This window comes from Salvelinus alpinus, chromosome 26 (assembly GCF_045679555.1).
Source record: "Salvelinus alpinus chromosome 26, SLU_Salpinus.1, whole genome shotgun sequence".
NCBI lineage: Eukaryota > Metazoa > Chordata > Actinopteri > Salmoniformes > Salmonidae > Salvelinus > Salvelinus alpinus.
The window spans coordinates 45,208,592-45,230,224 of record NC_092111.1 but is presented as its reverse complement, the minus strand read 5'-3'; the positions used below and the strand labels follow the sequence as shown (position 1 = coordinate 45,230,224).

Here is a 21,633-nt window from a genome sequence, read left to right as displayed (position 1 = left end):
TAAAACGTCTTATGGCTGCGGGGCAGTATTGAGTATCTTGGATGAAAAAGTGCCCAGAGTAAACTGCCTGCTCCTCAGTCCCAGTTGCTAATATATGCATATTATTGGTATATTTGGGTAGAAAACACGCTGACGTTTCTAAAACTGTTTGAATGATGTCTGTGAGTATAACATAACTCATATGGCAGGCAAAAACCTGAGAAAACCTGAGAAAAAATCCAACCAGGAAGTGGGAAATCTGAGGTTGGTCGATTTTCAACTCGGACCCTATCGAATACACAGTGGGATATGGGTCATTTAGCACTTCCTAAGGCTTCAACTAGATGTCAGTCTATAGAACCTTGTCTGATGCTTCTACTGTGAAGTGGGGCCGAATGAGAGGGGATTGAGTAAGGTCTACCATGACCTGAACAAGCGCTGACCATGCGCGTTCATGTGAGAGCGAGCTCTGTTCCATCGCATTTCTGAAGACAAAGGAATTCTCCGGTTGGAACATTATTGAACATTTATGTTAAAAACATCCGAAAGATTGATTCAATACATCGTTTGGCATGTTTCTACTGACTGTAACAGAACTTTTTGACATTTCGTCTGCTTATAGTCAACGCGCCTCGTGACTTTGGATTTGTTTACCAAACGCGCTAACAAAAGTAGCTATTTGGACATAAATGATGGACATTACCGAACAAATCAAACATTTATTGTGGAACTGGGATTCCTGGGAGTGCATTCTGATGAAGATCATCAAAGGTAAGTGAATATTTATAATGTTATTTCTGACTTCTGTTGACTGCACAATATGGCAGATATATTTTTGTCTTGATTGGGCTCTGAGCGCCGACCTCAGATTATTGCATGGTTTGCTTTTTCCGTAAAGCTTTTTTGAAATCTGACACAGCGGTTGCATTAAGGAGAAGTGGATCTAAAATTCCATGTATAACACCTGATCTTTGATCAACGTTTATTATGAGTATTCCTGGAAATTGATGTGGCTCTCTGCAAAATCATCGGATGTTTTTGGAACTACTGAACATAACGCGCCAATGTATACTGAGATTTTTTTTATATAAATATGAACTTTACCAACAAAACATACATGTATTGTGTAACATGAAGTCCTATGAGTGTCATCTGATGAAGATCATCAAAGGTTAGTGATTAATTTTATCTCTATTTCTGCTTTTTGTGACTCCTGTCTTTGGCTGGAAAAATGGGTGTGTTTTTCTGTGATTTGGCGGTGACCTAACATAATCGTTTGTGGTGCTTTCGCTGTAAAGCCTTTTTGAAATCGAACACTGTGGTGGGATTAACAACAAGATTACCTTTTAAAATGGTATAAGATACTTGTATGTTTGAGGAATTTTAATTATGAGATTTCTGTTGTTTTGAATTTGGCGCCTTGCACTTTCACTGGCATATCGATCATATCGATCCCGTTAACGGAATTGCAGCCATAAGAAGTTAAGACATGAAGGTCAGTCAATCTGGAAAATTTCAAGAACTTTGAAAGCTTCTGCAAGTGTAGTTACAAAAACCATCAAGCGCTATGGTGAAACTGGCTCTCGTGAGGACCGCCACAGGAAAGGCAGACCGAGAGTTACGTCTGCTGCAGAAGATAAGTTCATTAGTTACCAGCCTCAGAAATTGCAGCCCAGATAAATGCTTCACAGATTTCAAGTAACAGACACATCTCAACATCAACTGTTCAGAGGAGACTGCGTGAATCAGGCCTTCATGGTCAAATTGCTGCAAGGAAACCATTACTAAAGGACATCAATAAGAAGAAGAGACACGAGTAATGGATATTAGACTGGTGGAAAATTTGAGATTTTGGTTCCAACCACCGTGTCTTTGTGGGACGCAGAGTAAGTGAACGGATGATCTCTGCATGTGTATTTCCCACCGTAAAGCATGGAGGAGGAGGTGTGATAGTGTAGGGGTGCTTTTCTGGTGACACAGAATTCAAGGCAAACTAAACCAGCATGGCTACCACAGCATTCTGCAGCGATACGCCACCCCATCTGGTTTGGCCTTAGTGGGACTATCATTTGTTTTTCAACAGGACAATGACCCAACACACCTCCAGGCTGTGTAAGGGCTATTTTACAATAAAGGAGAGTGATGGAGTGCTGCATCAGATAACCTGGCCTCCACAATCCCCCGACCTCAACCAAATTTAGATGGTTTGGGATGAGTCGAACCGCAGAGTGAAGGAAAAGCAGCCAACAAGTGCTCAGCATACATGGGAACTCCTTCAAGACTGTTGGAAAAGCATTCCAGGTGAAGCTGGTTGAGAGAATGCCAAGAGTGTGCAAAGCTGTTAAAGGCAAAGGGTTTGAAGAATCTCAAATATATTTTGATTTGTTTAACACTTTTTTGGTTACTACATGATTCCATGTGTTATTTCATAGTTTTGAGGTCTTCACTATTATTCTACAATGTAAAAAATAGTACAAATAAAGAAAAAACCTTTAATGAGTAGGTGTTCTAACACTTGACTGGTAGTGTACTTCCAGACACATTTTACTCGGTTGTGATCGGTAGTGTAGCTAGCTAGCTAGCCAACTTAGCCAGTTATCTTGGGTGCTTGGTTGCGACAAGCATGCATTGGCAGGCAAGCTGCAGAAGGACAAGCAGGCTACTATTCCCCATCGTTTATCAGTGCAATTTTGACTGTAAACTAACTGGAAAAGTTTGAGAGGGTTTATCTAATGTTCCTTCGTTAGATTTTAGCTCATCTTGTTCTGGCTAGCATTAGTTGTTGATCTGGCTAGCATTAGTTGTTGATCTGGCTAGCATTAGCTGTTGATCTGGCTAGCATTAGCTGTTGATCTGGCTAGCATTAGCTGTTGATCTGGCTAGCATTAGTTGTTGATCTGGCTAGCATTAGTTGTTGCTCTGGCTAGCATTAGTTGTTGCTCTGGCTAGCATTAGTTGTTGCTCTGGCTAGCATTAGTTGTTGCTCTGGCTAGCATTAGTTGTTGATCTGGCTGGCATTAGTTGTTGATCTGGCTGGCATTAGTTGTTGATCTGGCTAGCATTAGTTGTTGATCTGGCTAGCATTAGTTGTTGATCTGGCTAGCATTAGTTGTTGATCTGGCTAGCATTAGTTGTTGATCTGGCTAGCATTAGTTGTTGATCTGGCTAGCATTAGTTGTTGATCTGGCTAGCATTAGCTGTTGATCTGGCTAGCATTAGCTGTTGATCTGGCTAGCATTAGCTGTTGATCTGGCTAGCATTAGCTGTTGATCTGGCTGGCATTAGTTGTTGATCTGGCTAGCATTAGTTGTTGATCTGGCTAGCATTAGTTGTTGATCTGGCTAGCATTAGCTGTTGATCTGGCTAGCATTAGTTGTTGATCTGGCTAGCATTAGCTGTTGATCTGGCTAGCATTAGCTGTTGATCTGGCTAGCATTAGCTGTTGATCTGGCTGGCATTAGTTGTTGATCTGGCTAGCATTAGTTGTTGATCTGGCTAGCATTAGTTGTTGATCTGGCTAGCATTAGCTGTTGATCTGCCTGGCATTAGTTGTTGATCTGGCTAGCATTAGTTGTTGATCTGGCTAGCATTAGTTGTTGATCTGGCTAGCATTAGTTGTTGATCTGGCTAGCATTAGTTGTTGATCTGGCTAGCATTAGCTGTTGATCTGGCTAGCATTAGTTGTTGATCTGGCTAGCATTAGCTGTTGATCTGGCTAGCATTAGCTGTTGATCTGGCTAGCATTAGCTGTTGATCTGGCTAGCATTAGCTGTTGATCTGGCTAGCATTAGTTGTTGATCTTGTTAGCATTAGTTGTTGATCTTGTTGTTGTTGATGTGCATAACTGAGGCAGGGAGACCCTACCTTTTTATGGCTGTTTGATCAATAGGACGGTTCTCCTGGGGGTGTTACAGATTTCAATGTTAATGCTGTCAGTTCCAATTTAAAGGAACAATGTCCTGTAATTTCAGTACCTTTTTCCCGAGAACTGGACAAAAATAATTCCCTAGCTCTGTGCGTACCTGTTCGGGCCCCAAAACACAGTCATGTGAGCGCAGATTTTTAATCTTGTCGGCTCCAGGATTCGAACCAGCGGACATTTGGTTATAACCAAGTAGCCTTATATTTCATTTGGACTATGACGGGCAAATTACAAATTAGACAGTACTTTTGACAGTATTTCAATCTGAACGAAAAATGGTTTGAAGTGACTGAAATGCATCAGAAAGGAATTGGGAAGTTCAGAACATCATCCTTTTGTATGTTATTTTTCCCCCAGTCTGATTTAGTGCCTGGACTCTCTGAGTCCTGCGCAGCTTGTGGACATTGTACAGGGAAACAATAGTATACAGCTTAAACAGTTTAAAACATAGAGAAACAATTTGTAGGAAGGTTCTTTCGCGACCCCATTTTTTTTATCTTTCTCTCGCGACCCATAGTTTGGTAAATTCTGTAACCACTGATATGTAGACAACAGTTACCTTTTCGTCTGCTCCTCCTCCTCATGATGAGTCTAGTTGTTCCTCGTTTATGATTCAGCCCAGCCTCCAGCTTGGTAATATTCTGTCAGCTGTTTACACCTCTTCTTGTCATTTTTGGGGACAGCATTTTTGAAGCTCTGGATTTTAGCTGAAACATGGTTTATAGTTTATGTGCCCTTCTCACAAATCACAATAGCCTATAGTAGTCATACAGCCATAACAATACCCTATTTGGTATTTTATTAGGATCCCCATTAGCTGTTGCATAAGCAGCAGCTACTCTTCCTGGGGTTCCACACAGAACATGAAACACAATACAGAATGACATAATACAGAACATCAATAGACAAGAACAGCTCAAGGACAGAACTACATACATGTTTTTTAAAGGCACACGTAGCCTACATATCAATGCACACACGCAAACTGTCTAGGTCAAATAGCCATAACATTATCCTACGGTAGTCATACTGCAATAACAATAATTAGCTAACTAGCTAACCTTAACACAGATACAAGTATATTTCACTAAACTAAACTGCTGTTTTGATTTTCAAAAAGTTAGACTTGTTATTAAAAAAGAACAAATAAAATGAGTAGCTAGCTAGAATAACAGGTAGGCATGTCACATCTATCCCACTCGGGGTGTTACAACGGGAGTTGAACGCAAACTACTAATACAGCAACGATATCATTGTAAATCTTAAACCTACATTTAATTATCAACCTTGCAGGTCCTTCTTCTCCTTGCGATGTTGCTTGGCTAAGATCTCCTCGTCTGTCTCTACCTTTTCCATGACTGTATTTGTTTCGTTTATAAATACTGTAACATGTCCATGTTAACGTTATGATTTGCTGTTATGTAGAATCAGATGAAATTGAACGTCAGCTGACCGCTCATTACAATTTAAACGTGTTGCGCTGCATTCTTCCGGGTTATTGAAATATCGCGATTTTCATTGGTCATCCCATCACAACAGTTTCCTTAGTTGATTGGTTAGGTCTGAGATTCTAGTCGACGGAGTTCGTTTTAACTTGACGTTCAGTCCAAATTCACGTTCAATTTAAAATTGATATTATTATTTTCAGGACTCTTTAAAATGTTGGATTCTCAAAGACCGATTATATGGGATTGGCAACGAACAAAACGCGAGTGAAGCTTTAACTAAATAACAAATATGTCCAAAAAACTTCATTGCCCAGAAATGTTTTCACCGTTCGAAGACTGTCTTCAACACCAATCACAGAATGATTGATTTTAATGTATCGTTCTTCAATGGTTGGTAGATATATGATCGATATCAACGGTGTAAAGTACCTACGTAAAAAATATACTGAACAAAGATATAAACGCAACATGCAACAATTTCAATAATTTAACTGAGTTACAGATCATATAAGGAAATCAATCAATTAAAATAAATAAATGTCGTCCTTTATGGATTTCACATGACTGGGCAGAGGGGCGTATTTTAGGCAGGGTTGAAGACGGCGGTGTTTTCTGAGCCAAACTGACCAAGAAGCACCTCGATCAACAACTAATAAAAACTCACATAATTCTGCCCCAAAAAGAATGAATATTTCTCTCAGCTAGTGGCATATGGGCTTTTTATGTGAGCGCCGATGCCGCCGTTTGATAAGCAGTATCCACTTTGTCAAAGGCAGGGGCGCAAAATATTTAGCTTGTCTTTTCCCAACTCGCCTCTCTGGGGTGCTGTTGGAGAGATGCATCTCTGCAGCGCTTCACCAACAGTTCCTCCAAAAAATGATCTAACATAAATCATGTAGCTATAGGATATGGTAGAAAGAGAATTTGGTTATTTTCTGTAGCCTAAAGGCTGGAGATAAAATGTATGATAATGTACTGAGATGGACACATTTTACATCATGCAGGTTTCTCCGATCAAATAGCCTAACTTAAATGGCACTCGATCAAATAAAACATGACTTGTTTAACAAACAACATATCCTAAAAACAGAACAGGTCCAAGTAAAATGGACAATATGGATTCACTAAAACAATAATAATAATAATAACTAAAACAATCACAACTGTTGTCCAGGAGTTTCACCCCAGTGTCACGATCAGTGGTTTCAAGTTTGAATCCCTCAATTTTTTGACAAGCTGATCAGAGCGAAAAATAAACTACTTCTGCATTTCCCGCTGAGTAGAGACATTGCAAATAGGCTCAACTCCTGATAAAATTGGGTAGCTGATATTCAGAGTTTAAATAAATTCATTAGTCACAGAAATCAGGACTAATAAAGTCGTTGCAATGGCCACATGGATGGGCATTTATAAAATTCCATTGCGGGCGACATGGTATGCTACACCCCAGGAAACACTAGCCAACCTCTTTTTTTGGTCCTCTCCAGACATCGTTTTTTGATGTTTTACAAACGGTAGATTTACCACTTAGAAAGGGCATTCATAGAATCAAATGTCAGGCGACACTAAAAGCTACATCTCAGTAAGCACGGACTGATGCCTACGCCTTTTACACCGGCCTTGATTTCCAAAATCCACAAACATTGGTTTTTGGTCCGGACCAAATCTGAGCCAATCATAGATGTTTATGTTTGGTTCAGATTCTGTCCGGTCTAGACTAGCCTTGATTTGGCCCAAACATAGATTTATATAAATTACTTATTTTCAACTTTCAGTCAGAACCGAAAATGAACCTGATTTGAATGTCCAGAAAATATTTTTTTCCAACATCATGTAAAGTACGTATTTTAAACAAATGGAAAATAGCTTTTCACCTTTCATTCATAAACTAAATTTAACCTAACTTCCACATTTGGAAAATATGTCTTTTAGACGTCTTTTCAAAGTCATTTTGCTTACTGTGACCATTCTAGTTTTGAGCTTATGGTGGCAGAATGGCAAGGACCGGCCTTGGGCGCAGCTATGGGTGGGCCTAGGAGGGCATAGGCCCACTCACTGGGGAGCCAGGCTCAGCCAATCAGAAGGAGTTTTTCCCCACAAGGGGGTTTTATTACAGATAGATAACCTCTTCAGTTTCATCAGCTGCCTGGGTGGCTGGTCTCAGACGATCTCGCAGGTGAAGAAGCCGGATGTGGAGGTCCTTGGCTGGTGTGGTTACATGTGGTCTGCTGTTACGAGGCCGGTTGGATGTAAATGCCAAATTCTCAAACACGATGTTGGAGATGGCTTATGGTAGAGAAATGAACATTAAATTAATCTGGCAACAGCTGTGGTGGGCATTCCTGCAGTCAGCATGCCAATTGAACACTCCCTCAAAACTTATATTTTTGACAACTTTTACTAAACCAGATTCCTAAATAAAATAATGTACTTTTTACTCCATGCATTTTCCCTGACACCCAAAAGTACTCGTTACATTTTGAATGCTTAGCAGGACAGTAAATGGTCCAATTCACGCACTGATCAACAGAACATCCCTGGTCATCCCTACGGCCTCTGATCTGGAGGACTCACTAAACAGAGAACATCCCTGGTCATCTCTACTGCCTCTGATCTGGAGGACTCACTAAACAGAGAACATCCCTGGTCATCCCTACTGCCTCTGATCTGGTGGACTCACTAAACCCACATGATTAGTTTGTAAATTATGTCTGAGTGTTGGAGTGTGGCCACTGGCTAAAATAAACAAGAAAATGGTGCAGTCTGGTTTGCTTTATGTAAGGAATTTGAAATTATTTATACTTAAATTTTACTTTTGATACTTAAGCATATTTAAAACCAAATACTTTTAGACTTTTACTCAAGTAGTATTTTACTGGGTGACTTTCACTTTTACTTGAGTCATTTTCTATTAAGGTATCTTTACTTTCACTCAAGTATGACAGTTTCGTAGTTTTCCAGTATTATTGGTAACTATAGTGAACTGGGTACTTTCCCCATCACTGATCGATATAATATACCTACAGTATTATTGGTAACTATAGTGAACTGGGTACCATCACCGATCGATGGAATATACCTACAGTATTATTGGTAACTATAGTGAACTGGGTACCATCACTGATCGATGGAATATACCTCCAGTATTATTGGTAACTATAGTGAACTGGGTACCATCACTGATTGATGGAATATACCTCCAGTATTATTGGTAACTATAGTGAACTGGGTACTTTCCCCATCACTGATCGATATAATATACCTACAGTATTATTGGTAACTATAGTGAACTGGGTACCATCACCGATCGATGGAATATACCTCCAGTATTATTGGTAACTATAGTGAACTGGGTACCATCACTGATTGATGGAATATACCTCCAGTATTATTGGTAACTATAGTGAACTGGGTACTTTCCCCATCACTGATCGATATAATATACGTATGATTCGTGACTGTAGTGAAAATTATATAAGTAGAAGATCTTCAATAATGTATTGTCTTTTACTGGACCAAACCTCATTGTTTTAGAGAACCCACCTTTATCATTCAGACAGCCTACCAGGTACGTCACTAGGGATTCATGTAGAGGGGGACTAAGCCTCTTATAGGGAGGTCTGGCCATACTCCCTGCGACGTCCCTGCAGCAGAACATTCCGTGGTTTTTCATCTGTTTAAACATAGAACAGACGAGAATAGAATAGAATGGCTCATGAATTGATTGGATTTATATAGCGATTTTTTTTTCTAGACACTTATCACATTTTTTTTTTTACAAGGGAACTCACCTCATCTATCACCAAGATCAGAATATAATATAATAATGTAGATTCTTGGATAGTTTTGTTTCATCTTTAAAACACAGAATATAAATAAAGTCTATCAACAGTAGTTTATTAGGCCTACAATAGGTCTTTTGGAGGATGCAAACTGTATAAATGATAATTATTATTGGATCTACTTCGCAGGCCTACTAAATGTCATGTCACCAGTGTGCATGAGGGGACCTGGTTGGTTTGGGGGGAGATTTCGCTCTCTCTGCATTCCGTTGCTCATATCCCTCCCACCCCCGGTCCGGTTTAGGTCTCCGTAGCTCCACCTCCGAGGAACTGGCCTCGCCAAAGCAGTAGGCTACCACCGATTAGCTGGCCGCCCCCCCTCCTTAGGAAACACTGGCCAGAAGAGAGGCTCTGCCGCTGTTCGGCTCATTGTTTATTCGTCTGGTTTGGGTGTACTGCTGCCGCCATGGCCGACGAAGGCATGGATGAACGGTCCCCGCTGCTATCAGCACCGAACTCCGGGAATGTCACACCGTTGGAACCGCCGTCATACCTGCAGGACACAAGTCCAAGAGGTAAACAAACCAACGTTAGGCTATGACTACCCCCCCACGTATGCTGAATCGTTTTGGGCGTATCGTGTTGAGCAATGTTTTGCACAGTGCGTTAAATTCTAACGGGCAAGACAACGGCATCAGTCTAAAAAAAATCTAACCGACCGGCAGAAATCTGAAACCAGAAGGTGGAGTTTGCGCTGTTTCAAAGAACAACGCAGGATAATAATTTCACAACAATTCCCGTTGTAGTTCTGTTGTCTGTAGTGATGCCTCACGATCTGTTGTTGTTGCTGGGTAATACTGTTTACACCCTCCCCCACCCCCTCTACAAATATCTATAAGGATATAAGTGATGTTGTCAGAACATAAACAACGTAGCCATTAAATGAGATGAGCAAGAAGGACATTATCAATCAGAGGATACAATTATAAGTCGCAATCCCCTCTGAACATTGTGGTTGTTGTGTGTCTGTATAAGACACTAGGCCCGTTCACATGTAACATAGCAGGTTATACATGAGTCTGTTTATAACCCATGTATCATTCAGTGCTTTCCATTCACTCGATTTGACTGGACCCATAAACAGCTATTAAATAGATTTGTTTAGGCTAGTATTCATATCCCTTCAATCCCATGCATGACACACAGACCCAGTAGTGCATGTTGTTGAGGATCATTTCACTGTGTGCTTTCTGGAAACATAATACCTACATAGTGTTGTAATATTCAGATGTATTTCAGATGTGGAGAGGGATGTGAATGCTTAGGTCCCATCATGCAACCTGTTTATCACAGTGATATTCAGATGTATTTCAGATGTGGTGGGGGATGTGAATGCTTAGGTCCCATCATGCAACCTGTTTATCACAGTGATATTCAGATGTATTTCAGATGTGGTGGGGGATGTGAATGCTTAGGTCCCATCATGCACCCTGTTTATCACGGTGATATTCAGATGTATTTCAGATGTGGAGGGGGATGTGAATGCTTAGGTCCCATCATGCACCCTGTTAATCACAGTGATATTCAGATGTATTTCAGATGTGGAGAGGGATGTGAATGCTTAGGTCCCATCATGCAACCTGTTTATCACAGTGATATTCAGATGTATTTCAGATGTGGTGGGGGATGTGAATGCTTAGGTCCCATCATGCACCCTGTTTATCACGGTGATATTCAGATGTATTTCAGATGTGGAGGGGGATGTGAATGCTTAGGTCCCATCATGCACCCTGTTAATCACAGTGATATTCAGATGTATTTCAGATGTGGAGAGGGATGTGAATGCTTAGGTCCCATCATGCAACCTGTTTATCACAGTGATATTCAGATGTATTTCAGATGTGGTGGGGGATGTGAATGCTTAGGTCCCATCATGCACCCTGTTTATCACGGTGATATTCAGATGTATTTCAGATGTGGAGGGGGATGTGAATGCTTAGGTCCCATCATGCACCCTGTTAATCACAGTGATATTCAGATGTATTTCAGATGTGGAGAGGGATGTGAATGCTTAGGTCCCATCATGCAACCTGTTTATCACAGTGATATTCAGATGTATTTCAGATGTGGTGGGGGATGTGAATGCTTAGGTCCCATCATGCACCCTGTTTATCACGGTGATATTCAGATGTATTTCAGATGTGGAGGGGGATGTGAATGCTTAGGTCCCATCATGCACCCTGTTAATCACAGTGATATTCAGATGATGAGCTTATTCCCATTAGAGCCATGATACAGTACTATACACATCCCTGTTGTTACAGCTCCCCGTTGGAATGACTGGACAGTCTGCTAACCTTCAGTAAACCACACATCTTTGTCAAGAAAGCTTTTCTACTGAGCTGGCCGGATCAAATCTCAGACAGAACACAGAGGCCACGTTCCTCTCAGACAGAACACAGAGGCCACGTTCCTCTCAGACAGAACACAGAGGCCACGTTCCTCTCAGACAGAACACAGAGGCCACGTTCCTCTCAGACAGAACACAGAGGCTACGTTCCTCTCAGACAGAACACAGAGGCTACGTTCCTCTCAGACAGAACACAGAGGCTACGTTCCTCTCAGACAGAACACAGAGGCCACGTTCCTCTCAGACAGAACACAGAGGCTACGTTCCTCTCAGACAGAACACAGAGGCTACGTTCCTCTCAGACAGAACACAGAGGCCACGTTCCTCTCAGACAGAACACAGAGGCTACGTTCCTCTCAGACAGAACACAGAGGCTACGTTCCTCTCAGACAGAACACAGAGGCCACGTTCCTCTCAGACAGAACACAGAGGCCACGTTCCTCTCAGACAGAACACAGAGGCTACGTTCCTCTCAGACAGAACACAGAGGCTACGTTCCTCTCAGACAGAACACAGAGGCTACGTTCCTCTCAGACAGAACACAGAGGCTACGTTCCTCTCAGACAGAACACAGAGGCTACGTTCCTCTCAGACAGAACACAGAGGCCACGTTCCTCTCAGACAGAACACAGAGGCTACGTTCCTCTCAGACAGAACACAGAGGCTACGTTCCTCTCAGACAGAACACAGAGGCCACGTTCCTCTCAGACAGAACACAGAGGCCACGTTCCTCTCAGACAGAACACAGAGGCCACGTTCCTCTCAGACAGAACACAGAGGCTACGTTCCTCTCAGACAGAACACAGAGGCTACGTTCCTCTCAGACAGAACACAGAGGCCACGTTCCTCTCAGACAGAACACAGAGGCCACGTTCCTCTCAGACAGAACACAGAGGCCACGTTCCTCTCAGACAGAACACAGAGGCTACGTTCCTCTCAGACAGAACACAGAGGCTACGTTCCTCTCAGACAGAACACAGAGGCTACGTTCCTCTCAGACAGAACACAGAGGCTACGTTCCTCTCAGACAGAACACAGAGGCCACGTTCCTCTCAGACAGAACACAGAGGCCACGTTCCTCTCAGACAGAACACAGAGGCCACGTTCCTCTCAGACAGAACACAGAGGCCACGTTCCTCTCAGACAGAACACAGAGGCTACGTTCCTCTCAGACAGAACACAGAGGCTACGTTCCTCTCAGACAGAACACAGAGGCCACGTTCCTCTCAGACAGAACACAGAGGCTACGTTCCTCTCAGACAGAACACAGAGGCTACGTTCCTCTCAGACAGAACACAGAGGCTACGTTCCTCTCAGACAGAACACAGAGGCCACGTTCCTCTCAGACAGAACACAGAGGCCACGTTCCTCTCAGACAGAACACAGAGGCCACGTTCCTCTCAGACAGAACACAGAGGCTACGTTCCTCTCAGACAGAACACAGAGGCTACGTTCCTCTCAGACAGAACACAGAGGCTACGTTCCTCTCAGACAGAACACAGAGGCTACGTTCCTCTCAGACAGAACACAGAGGCCACGTTCCTCTCAGACAGAACACAGAGGCTACTTTCCTCTCAGACAGAACACAGAGGCTACGTTCCTCTCAGACAGAACACAGAGGCTACGTTCCTCTCAGACAGAACACAGAGGCTACGTTCCTCTCAGACAGAACACAGAGGCCACGTTCCTCTCAGACAGAACACAGAGGCTACTTTCCTCTCAGACAGAACACAGAGGCTACTTTCTACCTGAGCCCTATGAGTCCTGGTGAAAAGTAGTGCACTACTTTCTACCTGAGCCCTATGAGTCCTGGTGAAAAGTAGTGCACTACTTTCTACCAGAGCCCTATGAGTCCTGGTGAAAAGTAGTGCACTACTTTCTACCAGAGCCCTATGAGTCCTGGTGAAAAGTAGTGCACTACTTTCTACCAGAGCCCTATGAGTCCTGGTGAAAAGTAGTGCACTACTTTCTACCAGAGCCCTATGAGTCCTGGTGAAAAGTAGTGCACTACTTTCTACCAGAGCCCTATGAGTCCTGGTGAAAAGTAGTGCACTACTTTCTACCAGAGCCCTATGAGTCCTGGTGAAAAGTAGTGCACTACTTTCTACCAGAGCCCTATGAGTCCTGGTGAAAAGTAGTGCACTACTTTCTACCAGAGCCCTATGAGTCCTGGTGAAAAGTAGTGCACTACTTTCTACCAGAGCCCTATGAGTCCTGGTGAAAAGTAGTGCACTACTTTCTACCAGAGCCCTATGAGTCCTGGTGAAAAGTAGTGCACTATATAGGGAGTTGGGGTACATTCAGTACATTCTGGAGCACATAGCCAGCCAATGGCCATTTAATATAGAAACTGAATGAGCATTGTTACCTACCTTTGTACACCATGAGATTTAAATCTGATGTTTAATCCATATTTCACCACTGGATTAACGGTAAACATTGAACTGATCAGTAGTGCGCTAGGGGGAAGTGACTGCCGCCTTCTCCTTACTTCCTGGATCCCATACTGTTTCTGAACAGACTTTTCATTTGTTTTCGCGCTCGAAGACCATAAAAAAAATCCTGCAAAAAAAAAAAGTTGATCCGGAATTTGTCAGACATTCCCAGCGTATATTGATGGCTTAGTTATTTCCCCAATCCTTACTCAGGATTATGGCACATTCTCCGGGTTTATTGGGTTCTAGTTGACTACAAACCTCGTTCATCCAACAGGGATTGGCCCTGGTCAGAGAGGGTAGGACTGCTGAACTGGGTTCTAGTCTGTAGGTTAGTGAATACACCGCTGGTTTTTAAAGGTTGTTGTAGTGACTACACAGCTGGTTATTTAGGGTTTTCCTTTTTGCCATGGAAAATCAGGTATCATGACAACCCTAGAAAAAAAACAGAATACCCGGTAGAATAGAACAGAATAGAATACCCAGTAGAATATAATACCCGGTAGAACAGAACAGAATAGAATACCCGGTAGAATAGAACAGAATACCCTATAGAATAGAATAGAATACCCAGTAGAATAGAATAGAATACCCAGTAGAATATAACAGAATAGAATACCCGGTAGAATATAACAGAATAGAATACCCGGTAGAATAGAATAGAATACCCAGTAGAATATAACAGAATAGAATACCCGGTAGAATATAACAGAATAGAATACCCGGTAGAATAGAACAGAATACCCTATAGAATAGAATACCCGGTAGAATAGAATAGAATACCCAGTAGAATAGAATACCCGGTAGAATATAACAGAATAGAATACCCGGTAGAATAGAATACCTAGTAGAATATAACAGAATAGAATACCCAGTAGAATAGAATAGAATACCCGGTAGAATAGAACAGAATAGAATACCCGATAGAATAGAACAGAATAGAATACCCTATAGAACAGAATAGAATACCCGGTAGAATAGAATACCCAATAGAATTGAATACCCGGTAGAATAGAACAGAATAGAATACCCGGTAGAATAGAACAGAATAGAATGCCCGGTAGAATATAATAGAATACCCGGTAGAATATAATAGAATACCCGATAGAATAGAATACCCGATAGAATAGAATACCCGGTAGAATAGAATACCCAGTAGAATATAACAGAATAGAATACCCAGTAGAATAGAACAGAATAGAATACCCGGTAGAATAGAATAGAATACCCGGTAGAATAGAACAGAATAGAATACCCGGTAGAATAGAACAGAATAGAATACCCGGTAGAATAGAACAGAATAGAATACCCAGTAGAATAGAACAGAATAGAATACCCGGTAGAATAGAACAGAATAGAATACCCGGTAGAATAGAACAGAATAGAATACCCGGTAGAATAGAACAGAATAGAATACCCAGTAGAATAGAACAGAATAGAATACCCGGTAGAATAGAACAGAATAGAATACCCGGTAGAATAGAATAGAATACCCGGTAGAATAGAACAGAATAGAATACCCGGTAGAATAGAACAGAATAGAATACCCAGTAGAATAGAATAGAATACCCGATAGAATAGAACAGAATAGAATACCCAGTAGAATAGAATAGAATACCCGGTAGAATAGAACAGAATAGAATACCCGATAGAATAGAACAGAATAGAATACCCAGTAGAACAGAATAGAATACCCGGTAGAATAGAACAGAATAGAATACCCGGTAGAATAGAACAGAATAGAATACCCGGTAGAATAGAACAGAATAGAATACCCGGTAGAATAGAACAGAATAGAATACCCGGTAGAATAGAACAGAATAGAATACCCAGTAGAATAGAACAGAATAGAATACCCGGTAGAATATAACAGAATAGAATACCCGGTAGAATAGAACAGAATAGAATACCCGGTAGAATAGAACAGAATACCCAATAGAATAGAATAGAATACCCGGTAGAATAGAACAGAATAGAATACCATTTATTTTATCCACAATTTGCCAAGAAAAGACAAACTAGCTGTTTGTGGACAGTAAGATACAAACTAATAGTGTAGACGCTTGTGGATTTATATTAAGAAGCAAAGTGGAAATCAGCATTGTTGTCACCAACACCAAGTTGTGTCTGACCACGCAGACAGAGTGAACAGTATGGCATGACGGCAAGTCCTCGTCAAAACCAGGGTTCCCAGGTTTAGCATGAGTTGACACATGGAAGAGTTATGTAGCTAGCTATGAGTTTCATGTGGGAGAACTATGTAGCTAGCTATGAGTTTCCATGTGGGAGAACTATGTAGCTAGCTATGAGTTTCCATGTGGGAGAACAATGTAGCTAGCTATGAGTTTCCATGTGGGAGAACTATGTAGCTAGCTATGAGTTTCCATGTGGGAGAACAATGTAGCTAGCTATGAGTTTCCATGTGGGAGAACAATGTAGCTAGCTATGAGTTTCCATGTGGGAGAACAATGTAGCTAGCTATGAGTTTCCATGTGGGAGAACTATGTAGCTAGCTATGAGTTTCCATGTGGGAGAACAATGTAGCTAGCTATGAGTTTCCATGTGGGAGAACTATGTAGCTAGCTATGAGTTTCCATGTGGGAGAACAATGTAGCTAGCTATGAGTTTCCATGTGGGAGAACAATGTAGCTAGCTATGAGTTTCCATGTGGGAGAACAATGTAGCTAGCTATGAGTTTCCATGTGGGAGAACAATGTAGCTAGCTATGAGTTTCCATGTGGGAGAACTATGTAGCTAGCTATGAGTTTCCATGTGGGAGAACAATGTAGCTAGCTATGAGTTTCCATGTGGGAGAACAATGTAGCTAGCTATGAGTTTCCATGTGGGAGAACAATGTAGCTAGCTATGAGTTTCCATGTGGGAGAACAATGTAGCTAGCTATGAGTTTCCATGTGGGAGAACAATGTAGCTAGCTATGAGTTTCCATGTGGGAGAACAATGTAGCTAGCTATGAGTTTCCATGTGGGAGAACAATGTAGCTAGCTATGAGTTTCCATGTGGGAGAACTATGTAGCTAGCTATGAGTTTCCATGTGGGAGAACTATGTAGCTAGCTATGAGTTTCCATGTGGGAGAACAATGTAGCTAGCTATGAGTTTCCATGTGGGAGAACAATGTAGCTAGCTATGAGTTTCCATGTGGGAGAACAATGTAGCTAGCTATGAGTTTCCATGTGGGAGAACAATGTAGCTAGCTATGAGTTTCCATGTGGGAGAACTATGTAGCTAGCTATGAGTTTCCATGTGGGAGAACTATGTAGCTAGCTATGAGTTTCCATGTGGGAGAACTATGTAGCTAGCTATGAGTTTCCATGTGGGAGAACTATGTAGCTAGCTATGAGTTTCCATGTGGGAGAACTATGTAGCTAGCTATGAGTTTCCATGTGGGAGAACAATGTAGCTAGCTATGAGTTTCCATGTGGGAGAACAATGTAGCTAGCTATGAGTTTCATGTGGGAGAACAATGTAGCTAGCTATGAGTTTCCATGTGGGAGAACAATGTAGCTAGCTATGAGTTTCCATGTGGGAGAACTATGTAGCTAGCTATGAGTTTCATGTGGGAGAGCTACAGTACAAGTCAAAAGTTTGGATATGCCTACTCATTCAAGGGTTTTTCTTTATTTAAAAAAAATGGCTACATTGTAGAATAATAGTGAAGACATCAAAACTATAAAATAACACACATGGAATCATGTAGTAACCCCAAAAGTATTAAACAAATCAAAATATATTTTAGATTCTTCAAAGTAGCCACCCTTTGCTTGATGACAGCTTTGCACACTCTTGGCATTCTCTCAACCAGTTTCACCTGGAATGCTTTTCCAACAGTCTTGAATGAGTTCCCACATATGCTAAGCACTTGTTGGCTGCTTTTCCTTCACTCTGCGGTTCAACTCATCCCAAACCATCTCAATTGGGTTGAGGTTGGGGGATTGTGGAGGCCAGGTCATCTGATGCAGCACTCCATCACTCTCCTTCTTGGTCTAATAGTCATTTCACAGTCTGGAGGTGTTTTGGGTTATTGTCCTGTTGAAAAACAAATGATAGTCCAACTAAATGCAAACCAGATGGGATGGCATATTGCTGTAGAATGCTGTGGTGGCCATGCTGGTTAAGTGTGCCTTGAGTTCTAAATATATCACAGACAATGTCACCAGCAAAGCACCCCCACACCATCACACCTCCTCCTCCATGCTTCACGGTGGGAACTACAGATGCGGAGATCATCTGTTCACCTACTCTGGATCTCACAAAAACACGGCGGTTGGAATCAAAAATCACCAATTTGCACTCATCAGACCGAAGGACAGATTTCCACCAGTCTAATGTCCATTGCTCGTGTTTCTTGGCCCAAGCAAGTCTCTTCTTATTGACTTCCTTTAGTAGTGGTTTCATTGCAGCAATTTGACCATGAAGGCCTGATTCTCGTGGATGCATCATAATAGCCATAACTTCTTATGGCTGCAGGGGCAGTATTGAGTAGCTTGGATGAAAGGTGCCCAGAGTAAACGGCCTGCTCCTCAGTCATTGCTAATATATTATTATTATTATTGGATGGAAAACACTCTGAAGTTTCTAAAACTGTTTGAATTATGTCTGTGAGTATAACAGAACTCATATGGCAGGCAAAAACCAGAGATTAAAAATCCAAACAGGAAGTGGGAATTCTGAGGCTGGTCGATTTTTCAACCAAGATCCTATTGAAATCACAGCGAGATATGGATGAGTTTGCACTTCCTACGGCTTCCACTAGATGTCAACAGGCTGTAGAACCTTGTCTGATGCCTTTACTGTGAAGGGGGGGCGAATGAGGGGAATTAGTCAGGTCTGCCATGACCTGACCATGCTTTCACCATGCGCGTTCACATGAGAGGGAGCTCTGTTCCATCGCTCATCTGAAGTCAATGTAATTCTCCAGTTGGAACGTTACTGAATATTTATGTTAAAAACATTCTGAAGATTGATTCAATACATCGTTTGACATGTTTCTACGGACTGTTACGGAACTTTTGGACATTTCGTCAGCTTTTAGTGAACGCGCTTCCTGACTATTTGGACATAAATCATGGACATTACCGAACCAAACGAACATTTCTTGTGGGAGTCCTGGGAGCGCATTCCGACAAAGATCAGCAAAGGTAAGTGATGATTTATAATGCTTTTTATGAGTTTTGTTGACTGCACAATTTGGCGAGTAACTGTATGGCTTGCTTTTGTGGCTGAACGCTGTTTTCAGATTATTGAATATTGTGCTTTTGCCGTAATGCTTTTTTGAAATCTCACACAGCGGTTGCATTAAGAACAAGTGTATCTTTAATTCTATGTAAAACATGTATCTTTCATCAAAGTTTATGATGAGTATTTCTGTTATTTGACGTGGCTCTCTGCAACTTCTCCGGATATTTTGGAGGCATTTCTGAACATGGCGACAATGTAAACTGAGGTTTTTGGATATAAATATGAACTTAATCGAACAAGACATATATGTATTGTGTAACATGAAGTCCTATGAGTGTCATCTGATGAAGATCATCAAAGGTTAGCGATTAATTTTATCTCTTTGTGCTTTTTGTGACTCCTCTCTTTGGCTGGAAAAATGGCTGAATTTTTCTGTGAGTTGGTGGTGACCTAACATAATCGTTTGTGGTGCTTTCGCTGTAAAGCCTTTTTGAAATCGGACACTGTGGTGGGATTAACAAGAAGTGTATCTTTAAAATGGTATAAGATACTTGTATGTTTGAGGAATTTTAATTATGAGATTTCTGTTGTTTGAATTTGGCGCCCTGCACTTTCACTGGCTGTTTTCATATCATCCCGTTAACGGGATTGCAGCCATAAGAAGATAACTTAGCGGCCAAACACGGAAATAGTTCCACATGTTTTTCCACCATACATTTTTAAAACCAGGGATTTTAAAACCAGTTCAAATAAGGTCTGTTTACATGGCGTGAAGTTTTGATAACCGTGTAAATCTCTTCCGGACAAGGTGACTTTTATCAATATATTTGGTTCTATTTACTCTCAAATTCGAAAAATGCTAATTAGCATCAAACTAAACATAATGCAAGAATACAAATCCCTGCAAGCTCCTCTGCAAGTAATCTCTGGCGGAAACCTTTGCTGTCAGCTAGCAAGCTAATAGCTACTTTGATCCAAAACGAAATATATATATATATATATATATATATTAAACATTTTAATGTATTGTTCTATATTTTATTTATCTAATATTTGTTGTCTTAATTATGCATTTGGTGTTGTGTCTTCTACATAATAATAATAATAGTAATAATATCCTAGTAGCAGTCAGATATTTACAATGTAACATGAATACAAGGCTAGTTTTTTAGTTTTTTTGCAGAGAAGCTAGCTAGATGATTAGCAACATTTCCTTATTTTATCACATCCTCTTCTCCTTCAGCCGGTGGAGGTCTATTTTTAATCCCTTATCGTTTCTGCCAACTATACGAACGAGGTAACAGTTATTTTAATTTATGTGTCAGAATGCACTGTTGCATTAAAGCATTTCAGAGCCAACTTGTTGACATGTTCTGTTGCAGGTTCAATGCCAGATTAACTCATTGCAGAATGTATCCATAATCATGAATGAATAAGCATATTTATTTGTCAAGAATGTACCTAGTCACCCATCAATCACGTCAAACACCTGAACTCCAATAATCACATTGTATTAAAGAAATCAAAATAGTAAACGATGCATACACACAGTATGCCACTTATACATAACATATAAACATCTGACTTTGAAGTAAAGATATAATGATTTATTCATCGGTGCCACAAACGTGGGACATTGAAGATTAGCATATGAACTGTGATTACTATCCTGGGAGATTAACTATTATTACTATCAGAGAGAGCACAGATTCCTCTGCTTTTCCATATGAGGAATTAGACCAGCACAAATAACACGGCATGTAAAATGTATTCATGTCTAAACACATCAACATCCTATATCAACATCCTATATCAACACAGCTATATCAACACAGCTATATCAACATCCTATATCAACACAGCTATATCAATATCCTATATCAACATCCTATATCAACACAGCTATATCAACATCCTATATCAACACAGCAATATAAACATCCTATATCAACACAGCTATATCAACACAGCTATATCAACATCCTATATCAACACAGCTATATCAACATCCTATATCAACACAGCTATATCAACACAGGTCCATGTAGGTATGTATCAACACCCTATATAAACACCTGGTGCTGCTGTCATTTGTGAGCAGCACATTTACCACTGCATGGAGTCTGAACCTCAGAATAAGCAGGAGGAGGAGGACAGCATTACACAGGTTGAAAAGAGGTAGCACAAACAGTACACAACAGCACTTTTCCTGGCCACCGTGCTTCTACACCTGCAATGCTTGCTGTTTAGGGTTTTAGGCTGGGTTTCTGTACAGCACTTTGTGACAGCTGATCATCAGCTGATGTAAGCTGATCAGGGCTTTACAAATACAGTTGATTGATTTTTAACGTGTTACTGAGTCTAGATGTTATCCAGTCAGGAGAAGAACAGTTACTGAGTCTAGATGTTCTCCAGTCAGGAGAAGAACAGTTACTGAGTCTAGATGTTATCCAGTCAGGA

At 41.1% G+C, this 21,633-nt stretch overlaps 2 protein-coding genes across 4 annotated transcripts in view; one reads left to right on the top strand and one right to left on the bottom strand.

Annotated features, from left to right (window-relative positions):
• lrrc69 (leucine rich repeat containing 69) overlaps nt 1-5,424 on the bottom strand; it is a 28,852-nt gene extending 23,428 nt beyond the window's left edge. Inside the window, exons 1-2 of one of the 2 annotated variants that reach the window (XR_011670988.1) lie at nt 5,174-5,424; nt 4,461-4,608 (exon numbers count right to left, since the gene is read on the bottom strand). The gene's annotated coding sequence lies outside the window, so the exon portion shown is untranslated. The remainder of the gene's footprint in view (nt 1-4,460; nt 4,609-5,173) is intronic. The other variant, XR_011670987.1, reaches the window with a different exon arrangement.
• A 3,941-nt stretch (nt 5,425-9,365) lies between these two features.
• The window catches only part of pip4p2 (phosphatidylinositol-4,5-bisphosphate 4-phosphatase 2), a 53,762-nt gene continuing 41,494 nt past the window's right edge, over nt 9,366-21,633 (top strand). Inside the window, exon 1 of one of the 2 annotated variants that reach the window (XM_071369065.1) lies at nt 9,366-9,706. In XM_071369065.1, coding sequence (XP_071225166.1) covers nt 9,598-9,706 — 109 coding nt within the window. In that variant the 5' untranslated portion in view covers nt 9,366-9,597. The remainder of the gene's footprint in view (nt 9,707-21,633) is intronic. The other variant, XM_071369066.1, reaches the window with a different exon arrangement.